Source organism: Cyanistes caeruleus, chromosome 1, assembly GCF_971803275.1.
Source record: "Cyanistes caeruleus chromosome 1, bCyaCae1.hap1.1, whole genome shotgun sequence".
In the NCBI taxonomy this organism is placed as follows: Eukaryota; Metazoa; Chordata; class Aves; order Passeriformes; family Paridae; genus Cyanistes; species Cyanistes caeruleus.
In genome coordinates this window covers 73,250,660-73,265,111 of record NC_141701.1, presented here as the reverse complement: position 1 = coordinate 73,265,111, position 14,452 = coordinate 73,250,660, and the positions used below count along the sequence as shown (strand labels likewise).

At 38.4% G+C, this 14,452-nt stretch overlaps 1 protein-coding gene across 21 annotated transcripts in view; it reads left to right on the top strand.

Moving 5' to 3' along the window:
- CTNND2 (catenin delta 2) overlaps positions 1–14,452 on the top strand; it is a 693,808-nt gene that overhangs the window by 535,560 nt on the left and 143,796 nt on the right. For all 21 annotated transcript variants that reach the window (XR_015289263.1, XM_086897815.1, XM_086897796.1 and 18 more), the window contains one exon: positions 5,126–5,339. Coding sequence is in view for 20 of the 21 variants with exons in the window: in XM_086897815.1 (XP_086753941.1) it covers positions 5,126–5,339 (214 nt within the window). In the remaining variant the exon portion in view is untranslated. The remainder of the gene's footprint in view (positions 1–5,125; positions 5,340–14,452) is intronic.

Below are 14,452 nucleotides of genomic sequence, written 5' to 3'. Positions count from 1 at the left end.
GTATAGAAGCTGTCCTTATTAGGAACTTAATTGACATCTTCACTGCCTCCAGCAGCAGCCTGAACCCCTTCTTGAGTCTAATTTTTTTTCATAGTGTGGATACAAATACATATTCTCAGATGTGACGCAAAAAAACCATCATACTATGCCAGAGGAGAAGACTCTGTCCTCAAGCTGACATGAGTGTACTTTTATCAATCTGTGTACTAGAAAATCTGGCGCCTTTCCTGTCCTGTCTGCCTGTGTTGTGGCATCAATAGGGCTAGTCAAGTGCTTCTGGCCAGCAAGTAGATAGTGACATTAATGGCAGAGAGCCACTTTAAGGGAAAGTTTGAAAATAACCTGGTAAAAGAAATTCCTCAGGAATGTGATTCCTCAGATGAAAGCAGCTCTGTGCATTCTTCCACAGAAATAATTTTTTTTCCAAAATTTATATAATCTCTGTTCTTTCAGTTTTCACTTTGGCATAGATTTCTAATCACAGCTCTGTATTCAACAGGTCTCTAACAATGTCTTCCAAAGACATACACAAAATATTTCCAGTGAGAAAAAGAAAGGAAAATAGTTTACAGAAATTAACGGTATCCATGAATGAAGAGAGTCATGAGAAACAATGATTCACCCAGCAAACAGATTCACCCAGAATTGTTAATCCTTCTCCTCGGATCCTCTTTCTTCTTATTTTTGAGAAGAGATGGTGTAAAAAGAGGACAATGCATTCAAGACATGAGTAGATGCAACTGAGCATACTCAGTTGTGCTGAAGAGTTGAAAGTCATTCTTCTGAGTTCTGAAGTGGCTACTTTGGGGCTGGTCTGTGTGAGAACAGAATTGATCTTCTGTATCTCCTGACAAGTTAGTACACTGTTTTTAGTAGGCAAACAGACTGACATATTCTATTTTCTTTTCCTCCTAGATGTAACAAGGCAGCATCCACTGATATGTCAATAAATATTATATTAAGGCATGTTTTCTTTATCTTATGTTAGGAAAGAGACAGAAGTATCAAATTGGGGTTTGGGATTTGATGCCCCATTGGTGCAAATTGCTGCTTATCCATCCATCTCAGTGTTCTTGGCAAAGACATTTGGCAGTAGCACTATTGAATTCACTGGAGCTGTGATTAACTTAGCTGATATCTGCCCTGGGAGACTAGGTCAGAATTGTCCTTGACACTGTGGCTCGTAGCTCCCTAAAGGACTTGAACAAACAATTTCATTTCCTTCGCCTCTATTTCCATACATTTAAATAGATCCTGATAACATGCATCACAATCACATGATTTGTCAGGCACAATTAAACCTGCTGGAGAGTATAGTTTTATACATCTATATAGATACGTGATAGTAGCATGAAAATGGGGTAAGACTTGTGAATAAAGGCCTGTTGTAAAAAAATCCAACAAAACCACCAAAGCAAGAGAGTAGTCCATATAAAAAAACAGTATCAGAAACTGAGCTCCTAGTTGTGAACCATCACCTCCATCTCTCCCTGCATGACATCTGCTAAATATCTGAGCTTGGAAATTCAAAGAAAGTTTGTAAAATAAATCTTGTATTTCCTAGGTAAGAATAGGTTCTTTCTTCAGTAACATTTAAGAAATTTTGTCAAGTTATGCAAAGTGTTGTGTAATATACATTTAATTTCTGTTGTATTACCCTTTTTTCTTTCTGACAGAAATGCATTTTAGATAAATATTTAATGCCTTTGCTTTTAAGAATCTATCTTTGAATCATTTCAGTCTGCTGCTGGCTTCAGGTTCCTGAGAGAGGAGGAGTTGCATGAGCTGAATACTAGTGTGCAGTTAGCTACCATGACTGGAAAGTGTAGTTTAGGAATACTGTCTCAGTGTAGCACAACCACACATTATCCTTTACAAATGAGCAGAAGACTGCAAAACCTATCAACTGAGAGCATCTACAGGATAAACTGCTGAGGAATGTGAGATGCCACTTGATTGTGTGGGCATCAAGGGGAAAAGTGGGAAAAACAGCATAGGCACAGAGTCCTTCTGAATGGAGACAGAGACCTCTGAGTCTTTAGCTGAATTGTAGCACACAGTATGATTTTTTTCTACAAAGTAATGCTTTTATTCATTCTTACTCTTTTTTTTAGCACCAAAGCAATAAAAATATTCATTCAACATATTGTGCTTTAAAAATATAATTCACAAAGATCAGCAGGCATGTTTTCATTCTGTTGTCCCTGATATTACTCATCACACCAGGCGGCTCATATATTTTTAAACTGTATTCTTTCTTCTATCAGATCTTATTTCTTTTCCGAGGTTGAAGTGTGAAGCTCAGTGGTTGATTGACCTTTTGTAGAACTGATTCATAAACTTGTGTTCTTAATCGGTTTAGTAAATGTCATCTGTTTTGTCTTGTAGGTGGCTCTTCACATAGCCTGCTTGGTTTTGAAAATCAGGCTAGTAGGGGAAGCAAATATATTTTTATATGAAGGTTAAATGGTAATGGATTGTAAACCAAAACAAAGAAAACAAGGAATCTTCACCCCCACCTATCCCAGATAAACTTGGTATTTTTTTTTCTGGCTCAGAAATGAGCTAATTATTTAATTACAAGTCATCCTGTTCACATAGAAAAGGTTTGACCAGTGAGATATTTTACAGCACCTTTTCTCTTTGACCTACTTTTCTCATTTCTAAACTGAATGATGTCATGGTTTCTCTGAGCAGCAGAAGCATAAGCTCTCAAAAAGATAGGTGAACTTTTCTGCCTGAAATTGGTATATTTTACCAATGTCCATTCGTATGTCTTCATACATCATGTAGTGCCAGCTTCTGTAGTCTTTGAGGTGACCTGCATATTACTCAGAAAGTTGCACATGAGTACTAATATAATGCCTATTTAAGGAAAAATATCCTAGTTTATCTTTAAACACTGTCACTTTGGCATTTAGACCAAAGCTGTATAGTAACTATATAGATATTAAAACATCTTAATTTAACACTGTAGCATCATGGTGTATATGCTTTTCGATAACACAACTGTTCTACTTTTTGGTTTTGCTGTTATTAAAAAAGTAAAAATATGCCAGATAAACTTGAAGACAAAAGGGGAACTTCTAGTTTAGCAGTGAGTAATTTCATGTTCAATTTTGTAACCCTAAAGCTTGAATCACTTTTCAGTCTTTATTTGAAGTGAATCATAGATTCACATAATCATTTAGGCTGAAAATAATCAAGGTCATCTAGTCCAACCATTAAGTCAGCACTGCAAATTCCACCATTAAGTGCCACATCTACATACCTTTTAAGTACCTTCAGGGATGGCAACTCCACCAATTCCCTGGGCAGCTCATTCCAGTGCTTGATAACCTTTTTAGTGAATAATTTTTTCATAATATTCAACCTAAACCTCCCCAGACATAACATGAGGCCATTTCCTCTTGTCCTACCACTTGTTACTTCGGAGAAGAGACCAACTCCCACCTGGCTACAGCCTCCTCTCAGGCAGCTGTAGAGAGTGATAAGGTCACCCCTGAGCCTCCTTTTCTCCAGGCTAAATAATTCCAGCTCCCTCAGCTGCTCCTCACTGGACTTGTGCTCCAGAGCCTTCATCAGCTCTGTTGCCCTTCTCTGGGTCCACTCCAGCACCTCAATGTCTTTCTTGTAGTGAGGGGCCCAGAACTGAGCACAGGATTTAAGTACTCAGCAGTGCCAAGCAGAGTAGGAGGATCACTGCCCTAATGCTGCTGGCCGCACTATTGCTGATACAGACCAGGATGCCGTTGGCCTTCTTGGCCACCTGTGTACCTGCTGGCACATGTTCAGCTTGCTGTAGACAGTTCCTTTTCCAATAGCCAGCTTTCCAGCCACTCTTCCCCAAGCCTGTGGCATTGCATGGGCTTGTGACAGTAAGGCAGGACCCAGAACTTTGCCTCATTTAAGCTTGTGTTAGATCCATGAAATTCCATACATCAGCTATACATAAAGATTTTAAGTTAGTAGATGAAGTTTGAATTCCTAATACATTTTACTGTTCTCTAGCTGTTTTTGTCTTCCAAGACTTCCCCCTGCAGAGCTCCAAGAACACATGCCCAAACAAAAACTGTTTCACAATTTTTTTTTATTTTTTTTTATTATTATTTTTTTTTTTTTTTTGCCCTCAGTGTAAAATGGCCAGCTAAAGTGCCTTGTTTCTTTTAGGCCTTAGCCAGCTACACCCATGGGGAAGCTTCTTGACTTTTTCAGAGATGTCTGTATAATATGCTTAAAGCTAAAGCATTGTACTCCTCAGATGTCAGTTATGAGTCTCTGTGGTTTCTTAAAATTAGATCCAAGACTGATTATTCTTTGAGAAACAAGTGGTGCCACAGAACAATAAAGATGTATTTGTTTGAAATGGATCTCATAATAAATTGTACCTGACCTTCTTGATCATTTGTTTCAAATGTATAAATATTTTCATGCTTTTTCTAGAATGTTTTTCTGTATAAGATATCACATTAGAAATTTATTGTGTAGGCCACCTTGGGTACACATAAGACTTCTGTTCCTGTATCACTTAAGGGTCTCCTTCAATATTGTTAGAACAAGCTTACCATGATTTATTTCTCATCCCTGTCTCTATATTTCTGGTGACTTCCTCCTTTTCCTTTCATCTTTGCTCATCCCATTTTAGATGATGTAACATCCTTACTGAGACTGCAGTAGCTGTTGCCATTCTCAGTAATTAAATGTAAAGGCAGGACTCCTAAAAAATTTACAAGATAAAGTGTTTTTTTTTTTATTTGCTGTAGACTTGTGCTTTTTTTCCTAGCTTGTGATGTGTTATACTCTGAAGGAGGTGATGTTTCTCCAGTGCAGGACAAACCCTTGCTAAGGCAAACCTTGATGAATCATGGGAAAGGTTGATGAGACAACACTCAACTAAGTTTGGCTGCTTTTACAGAGGTTCTGGTTTGTCATTGTACACTTACATTGCCACGGAAAGAATGATACTAGTAATCAAAGCAATGAAATGTATCAGCTCTGTGGTGTTACCAGCGCACCTTTGCTGGACTTCAGTCCACATAAAACACAGCTTAATTACATTGGACAGCATTTATTAATATTGGTGTTCATTTCCTAACTGTATGATTATCACTTTGGCCTGTTTCAGATAAGAAGACAAGGTGGAATACAATTACTGGTGGACCTGTTGGACCATCGAATGACGGAAGTCCACCGTAGTGCCTGTGGAGCCTTGAGAAACTTGGTATATGGGAAGGCAAATGACGACAACAAAATAGCTCTGAAAAACTGTGGTGGTATCCCAGCATTAGTACGATTACTCCGTAAGACTACAGATTTGGAAATCAGAGAACTGGTCACAGGTTTGAATTTTTCAGTATTTTTTGTTCAAACTCTCTGTCAGACTTGCAAGCACTGTTCTATGCTGCATGCCGCTTGTTCCATCAAGTAACTATTTCATTACCATCTTATTTGCCATAACAAAAAGCTTTCAAGCCCTTTGGATTTATGTAATGTATGAATGGCTTTCAATATCAGGCAGTTTACAGATGTAAGTATGGTTTATGCCTGTCGTTGCTGGTTCACTTTGTTCTTGGTTAGCCATGAGTGCTCTTGGCAGGAGGTGTGCTCCACACATGGATATGTTGTGGTGAGAATCCTCTGCTTTCTTGTCTGGTGTAGGGCTGGCCAGGCACGAGCCATATTTTATTGGATTTACTTAAAAACTTTTACTCATTGCTTTTTATATCTTATGTAGTAATGTGAGAGGGAGGATTTGTTCAGGGGTTTTCTGCCTTTCTCGGGGTTCTGATAGGAACATGGAAGACTTCTGGAGAGGTGAATGTCATCCTCTGTAGCTTTGTGTCTGAAATTTGATAGCATGCCGTGTGATGTATACACAGAGCATGCAGGTAGTGGTAGTTTATTTCTTTTATTGATGTAGTAGGATCTGGTCTTTTTAAATTGTGTGGATTTTTTTCCTTTCTGAAATTCAAGAGAGAGGGGAGGGGTGGTGTTATTCAGGAGTACAGGAATGCTGTCAAACAGGACTGGAGTTTTTTCTCACCTTGCCCTTAAGGTAGCATATTTAATATGTAAAACAAAAGTGAGGCAAAGGTTTTTTTAATTATTTTTCACTTTGTGATTTCATTCTATTTGGTGATTATTTAACATTATAAATCAAAAATATTTTCATTATCCTGTTTTCAATGCTGATATTTTCATTACAATTTTACAACTAAAGGATGTAAGAAAATTTCTCATTTCTGTCACAGAATTATGAGAATACACATTATCATCTATATTTCTGCAGAAATTACTTACCCTTGTATATCAGGTCTCATTTAGGATACAATTGATAAGATTAGCATCCTTTGGTTGGGTCCGGGTTTCTTCCTTGAGGGTGTTTGAATAAACTGCCTGGTGTTTATTAAATGTAGATTTTTTTATATTTAATTTTGTTTCTTAGTTACAACAGTTACCACCTCCTACTTATTAGTCAGCATTAATGGGGCAGAGATACAGGTAACATGAGCTTGGATCATGCCTCCTAGAGAGTGATAGAATTACTGACAGATCTAATAAAGTGTAACCACTGCTTCAGATTCAACATACTTGTTTGTCTCAGTATCCTGGCTCCAGGGAACATTTTGCCTATTAATTCTGAGTAGTGGTAAACTGCTACTAAACCTCAGCAGTGACTGTGGCATTTCCCATGCCATCTGTAGATGGAACGTGTAATGTCATTAGGTCATTTAAAGAAAATATACCAGGCTTGGGCTACAGTTTACGTTGGTTCCATTGCACAGTATGCTGTTAAATTTTCCCAAATTCCCACAGAAAGAAAGGATGTTTGTTTTCTAGTATGCCCTTAAAGTGTTACTACCAAGAGGAGTAGGTACTGACCATCAGTGGTAGGCAGTAACCCAGCTTTGCACAGGTAGATGTAGCACACAGGGATGGTGAGCATCAGGAGTTCTGGATGTGTATGAAAAGGGAGAAGACCAAGATGGTGACCCTGAAGAATGGAATCAAAGTCAGTGGTATTTCAAGATTTTATTTTTATTTATTCAAGATGTATTATTTTATTTATACTGAGCCTGGTTTTGCATCAGAGTTTTTTGTTTGTTTTTAACAGCCAGTACATTCCAGAAGGCCACTGCTTGCCCTTGTCATGTTTTGTGTCTCTCAGAATGCAGATCACTGGCCCTTGCTTTCAGATCCAAACATGTTTGTGGTAGTGTTCTGCAAAGCTCCCTTCCAAAGCAAGGCTCATAGCTGCAGCTCTCATCTTGCATCTCTTAGGAAACAGGCTAAAGTCATGCATCTGATTCAGTTCTCCTTTGCTTTTTTTTTGGTTAAGTCTTGTAGTGTGACAGCTATCCCAGCTGAATTTCTTCTTTCTGTCCTTTCTGGGGAATGAAAGGTAGCTCCTGCAGCATCTCCCTTGGTAATGAAAAGATTTGACTTAGTGGCAGGCACAAGGAAAAATAAAAAGTTCGTCATGCTTTCCATCAGTCTTCATGAGCTGAGGTGACAGGAAGGTAATTATTTCAGTAGGGGCTTCACAGCCTAGAGGAGATGCAGAGAAAATAATAACAAATGTGTGTTTTGGGAGTAAACATAATACTTTGAGCCTTTCCATCTCATGTTCATTGTGCATCCTGTCTATATAAAAGCTGCTCTTGTATGTTACTTTTAGAGAGGACACAAAGTTCATGCCTTAGGAATTCATACAGGTTCTGACATGGCTGCCTCTAAATAGTCATCCACATTTGTCCTCAGAGCACTTCTCTTAGGTGGGGGAGTATCATTAACACTGTCATACAGATGGGGAACTGAGCCTATCCAGTGTAAATGACCTGTCCAGAAATCTGGCAAGATGAAGGTGTGAATCACTCTGAGTAGGCACTCAGCTGCAAGAGAAGAAATATGGCCTGGAGAGGTTATTTAGCTGCTCAATTTGTCTGGCAGTAGCGAAGCATTCATTGCCTGCCCCAAGTACTGTGAAGCACTGGCACAGCAGAGCAAAAGTTATGATATTAGTTTCTTCCTCAAACATGCCCATTCTCTTCCTTCCGTGTTGTTCTTCTCAAAGTAGATTATAACTTCAGTTTCTGGCAATCTCAAGACTGGTTTTGGAAGGGTATTGAAACTTCCAGATCAGCTTTCTAGCTCAGTAGCTCCTTGATGTCAGGATTGCCTTCAGCACCATTTGTGGCTTGTCCTCTTCTCCAGAGATTTCTTTCTGCAATAATCTCTCCAAAACAGAGTTTTTAAATTTTTTTCTTTTATCTTGTCTTTCTCCTCCTCCACAGCAGAGGACTTGGGCTAATACTGGAAAACCTTACCATGCTCAAATTTTTGGATTGCACAGACTTAACCTTATAGCAAACTGTTAGAACTTCAAGGCTCTCTCATGTCCAGGAAATGGTTTTAATGTAGGCTCCCATGAAGAAGCTCTGAGGGAAGTGTACTTGCCTGGCTGTTATGAAATGAGATGGTGTTAATGCCCAGGAAATATTTCCTAAGATATGGAAAGATTATTTTTACAGAAACACTTCCACAGTTACAGATTTTTACTAGAAAAACATGAATAAAATTAGGTATACCCATGAATATATATACATTTGTGTAAGAGTGAAATACTCTGATAGAAATAGAGATGTTGGCATGGCCTACAGCCTCTGGTAATTTTCAGAGACTCAAGAAGAACCTAAATCACAATCTAAGTCTGTAAGTCTGTTTATGTAGGTCTGTAAATGAAAAGAAATAGGTGTAACCTGAATGCACCACACTTAATCTAGCCATCTTTTTACCCCAGCACTGTGCAACCAGTTTCCATAGTAGCACCTGTTAATACGAAAAAATTAAAGCCTTCTATTTTAAAATAATTAAATGTTAACACTTTTCTAATAAATATAAACAGAGAGGAACACAGTACAAAATTAGCACAGATCCTGCAGATGGTAGAAAAAAATGTTTTCACTTGGTAATAATGACAATGAGTAACTGATTTCTAATTCTCTTGCCTTTACCAAGTTAATTATGAACTCTTCCACAAAATCCTCTTTTATAATTTTTTCTGTTTGTTTTACTGTCAGGGAAAAAAATACATGGAAAAATCTGACATTTTAGCAAGGCTAACAGAGGAATCCCATGGATGCCTTCTGCAGAAGGTGGGGTCAAGCAGCTGTTGCTAGATCCTTTCCAACTCAGGCCGTTCTACGATGCTGTGACTCAACCTATGCTTGCTCCTTTTTCCATCAGCTTGATTGGTTAACTGTGTCTGTCTCAGTTAAAATGGTTTAAACTGCTGTTTCTTCTCTTGTTTGACAAACAAGATCCACCACAGCTAGAAACAGTTTCTGCCTATGAATATGAGGTTCTGGACTAGAAAAAACTCCTTTTAAAAAGGCCCCTTTAATGACTGCATCACCTGTTTAAAATCCATAAATTCCATTTCACATTGAAAGGTAAAAGTGGATAATCCACTTTTAGAAAGTACATCAGGATAGAGCTGCAGCTATAAATAATGTCAGGAGGAGCTGTTTTTTCCTGTGCTAGCAACCAGTCTCCTGCTTATTTTGGTTGACAATAAAGTGTCAGAGATTTAACTTTTGTCTACTTAAAATATATAAATTATAAAAATTAGCACATTAAAAAAATTAAAAGCAGAAACTATCTGACAGTATACATATATACTAAATATAGATAGGTAGATAGTGACTCTGTGTATTTCATTCTCATTTTTATTCACTGAATCAAAAGGCATATATTCTATTCCTGCAAAATATTACAAGATGCTGTGTACAAAATGTTTCTTTCAAATAAGTACTCGTACTCCAAGTGTCTTTAGCCCACAGTCAAGTTGGACGGGGAAGAATCTCATTTACCTCCCAGACTTTGGATTCCAGTATTGATTAGTGTTGTCTTTAATTTCAGCTGTGGCCAGTTGTATTTTGGCTTGGTTAGTCCTCTGTTGTCAGCCCATGTTATGCAGTACATAGTCCTGTTTCAGTTTTAGTAGCTGCCATATGTTTATAAGGAGGTGTTTGTTACCTTATGGATACTCTCTCAGTGTCACTGAACACAATTACATGTTGTCCACCTTAGATTTATCTGGGCTGAGTTAAGCACTGCAGATGAATCCTCCTTTTGATTACATGCTGCTTCTTAGCATACACATAAATTATTGGCAGATTGGTCAAGTCACTCCAGAAGGCCCCTCTGAGCCCTGTATCTGCCTTTGCTAATCCGCGCAGTTTCAACATAGTGAGCCTCTAGTGATATGTAAAGCATGTTTAAGGGAATATTCTATTTAAATGGACTTTTTAGCTCACTTCAGTGGAAGATTTATTTTGATTTTATTTTTTTAAAGTAATTTCAGCCAATTATTTAGAATTTTTAACTGCCTAGTACAGTGGCAGTTTTTCTCTTGGAGGTTTCCAAAGTCAAAATCACATGCCTGCAATTGTTTCCTATTTGTAATGTTATTTTCTAATTGGACTTTGTAAGGTATTACAGTCGTGATTTTTTTGTATAGTAAATCTTACCTAACAATAATATGGCATAGGGTTGACTGTTTAGTACTTAGGATCTTGAAGAAGTTTAATAATTTAATAGTTGTCTGCAAAAGCGCCCTTGACATTACCTTAGTTACTGGAGTGTGTAAACACAGATGTGTTATTGTGATACAAACATTCAGTTTGAGGTGGTACCTATTTGTAACCTTATTGCTCTCTGGAAATCAGATTTGAAAATGAATAAAGGTGATTTTATTCCCATTCCCATTCCGAGGTGACTTTCCCACAGTCTTAAGTAAAGAAGACTCTTCTATGAGTTCTGTATTCTTAAAGCATTTCACCTTGATGTAATTCCTAAAAATCTCTATTGTATCCCTTTTACTTTGCAGGTTTATATTAGGTGTTGCTTCAGTATTTCTCATATTAAGTATCCCATTTCTTTACTGTGATCAAGTTTTGAAATGGAGCAATTGCAAGTATAAGAAGGCCTGACCAGTGAAAGGCCTAATTTATTAGCAGCTTTTGATATGTAATGTAAAAGGTAGGCAGGAAGATCAATGTACAAAGTGGCTTGCTCTTGGAACCAAAGAGACCATTTCAGCATTAAACAAACTGAAAATCCAGTCATAAAGACACATGTTTTAGGTTCAGATACACATCCTGCCTATCACAAGCTTTTCAAATAGACAACATAAAAAGCCTTACATGTGTGTGGCTCGGTTTAGAAGACAGGTGTCTGCTAGGGAGGGCAGGAGCCCTCCTCAGAACAAAAATGTAGACTTCCTCTCTCTGAATTATTATAATTTTGAAACCAAGGGGCTCTCAGGCAGAGATCTGGGGATAGGAATAACAGTTCTTTACTAGTATTTATAACAAGGCAAACAAACAACAATAACTACAGCATTAACAACAAAACAGAACCAGGGATCCTGTGACAGCCTTTTCAGCCGAGACGGGAAGGGATGGAGGAGAGGCTTTGCCTCACAAACCCCCTCGGGCAGTCAGTCCCAGTGCTCCTGCAGGATTCAATGGAACAGCCAGCTGGAATGGCAGGAATGAGTAGGAATCCTGGACGGGTGGACTTGTGGATGCTAACTCTGTATCAGAGAGCTTGTGAAACTGCAGGCCATATAGCTTCTCAGTCTTGCCTGAGAAGCTGGCCTGAGAAATTCATGGGAGGATTCACAACAATCCTCAAAGACAGGGAACAGCCTTGCAGGTGTTGTTATCTGTCTCTTGTTTTCTTTGCAGGAGAAGGTCAGGGGGTGTGTGCCCCACTGACCAATGATGGTAATGTAGTAGTTTACTAACCAATAAGAGTTTCCTTTCTGTACTTTCCACGTACCAGTCTATAAAACAAATCTGAAGTAATAAACTAGAGATATTCTCCTAACTGACTCCATGAGAGTCTGTGTTGCTCAATCCCAGCTGTTCCTAATAGAGCGACATGGACTAAAGAGAGAGATGTATCAGCAGCTCTGTGGCAGTGGCTAGCACTGCTGCATGTCCCAGCAGGACAGGGGTGCGAGGCCCTCTGATGAAGAAAGAAGAAGAAGCAGCAGCTCCCTCTGGGTGATGGCGAATTCCCTTCTCTCAGCTGCAACAGCTCCCAGTGAGTGTCCTGCTCTGAAGCCAAAGAAGCCAGCCAGTCCCCAGCTGCCCTCGACTTCCCTTTTACCTGCCCCTCTCCCCCCCCTGGGCCCGGCCAACCTCTTTGTGTTTCTCAAGCACCCAACAAGTACCAGCAGTCAGATTTCCTTGCCACTAATGGGTAAAAATTCCATAGGTGAGACTGAACAAAAGGGAGGACAGAACAACAGCCTGTTTAAATTATGATGATGGCATAACCATGCTAAGACTGCTGCTACAAGGTTGACACAGCTCTTGTTCAATATATGCTTAGCTAAGAGAATAAGACTGCCAAATATCCTTTGGGGCCCATAATTCTATGTAGTAAAACAAAATGGACATGTAGGATAAATGCAGAAAGTACACAAGTGCCTCTTAAAATGCAGCTCCTCCACCTCCTGTATCTGATCACTGTCCTGTCAAGTCAAGGAACTTAGAAAGGTTAAGCATGGAGTTAGATAACTGTTAGGACAGAACTGTTAGCACAGAACACTGCTTTCAGAAGTGATGACTGATTTGATAAAAATGATTTGAGGAAAATATGTTCATTCATTTCTTGCTCAGTGTCTGCTCTGCACATAACCGAATTATCTTTAATAACTTCAAACAAGTGTTTTGAAGAATTCTGCCAAGCACAGAGGCAGGTGACTTACAGACTTGAATTATTTTTCCACCAACAGATTTAGGATAAGATTAACAGATTTCAAATCTACTTGCCTGGGCACTAAAGTTTGCTTATATGTTTTAAATGTTTTTTATTCAAAATGGAGATTTAAAGGGTATTAGCTCTAATAAACCTTTCCTGCTCTTTCATTAAGTGGATGTAATTGCAAGTATCCTACTGCAGTCAATTTTAAAAGTTGATTAAATATATGATGTAATTTACTTCTAATTAGGTGTTTTAAATAAAAGCAGTTTTCAACATTACTAAAATTATTTGTGTGATGAAAATTCCTATCTGTTTACTCTGGATCAAAGCTAATGGCTGAATAAGGAATTGCATATTGTAGTTTCTTCAGTATTTCTTTTTTCAAGTACTAGAGTTTTTCAATTCCTAGAGGTTACACAGTAATTTGATTCCTTCCTTTTGTTAGAGATATGTTCCTGCTGAAGATGAATAGATCACACGGACACAGGTTGAGGTGTGGTGGAAAGAAGAGAAAGTTTATTTTTCCTCCCAGGATTTATAGGCTTCTGACCATGGCCAGGGATTGGATGGTCAGGATAACACTTTCTCACTGCACTGGCCATGAGAAATGCCCATCACAAGACGTGTAACAGAAAGAATGTACACATATCTATGTTTACAGTTACTGTCCTGGGAAAGTCTTTAGAAAACCATGTCAGCAAGCTCAGAAGCTGAGTTTTCAGGGCGACAGAGATACTTTTAAGCAGACCTCCTTACTCCAACCATGAGTTCTGTGAATCATTGAGAATTTCAGAATAAATGTCAAACTCCGTCAAATCCCTGGCAAGTCTCAGATTGCTTTTAAAACAATGTGTTTCTTCTCACAGCCAAAACTTTGCACAGGCTAGTTTATCGTTTTATACTGTTACATCTAAAATCTTGGGGAGGGGAAAAAGGAAACCAAGGGTTTGTTTAACTCAGAAAAACGACTTGTCACTGCTACCTTGATAAAATTTGGCTTAATCCAGACCATTATCGAAGCTAAGTAAAAGCAAAATAAATGAAGGCATCTGGTCTGCAGAAGCAGCTGCTCGAGTTAATCTCACTGAAGGTCCAATGCAACTTTAAACAAGTCCACCGAGGTAGTAACAAACCTTGTGGCAGCATTAGTGGGCTGCATGGCAGCTCTGGTTTTTTTTATAGATAGAACCAACTTTCTAACTGGTTCTTTTCAGAAAGGAGTTTTGTATATAGAGCTGTAACTTAATGTTCAGCCTTAATTATAACATTTTTATTCTCTGTATTAGGGCCTGTTATCCAACATATGTTCTGATTTTGGCTGCTATAAAAAATTATTTAGTATAATACAGGTGTAAAGCACTGAAAAAAATCCTGCCATTCATATATATCCATCCTTGTTAGATTCCCATGTGTTCTAATAATATATTAATTTGGAATGGCATTGCCGTTAGTCGTGTGTTAGGATGAAACTTTTTTTAAAAGCAGTTGATTTATTTTTTCTGTGTTTGTGTCACTTAGAATGAATTTGTTTTCGTTTGACTTCAGTGTTTTCCAGGACTCATTTAATTTCATCAGCTAGGGAAGCAAGTTAAGCAGGAGCCACTGATCTTTCCACAGTAATCTTGGTCAGCTCTTCAAGTATTTTCTCTACTGTTTCGCATGAAGGCTAATA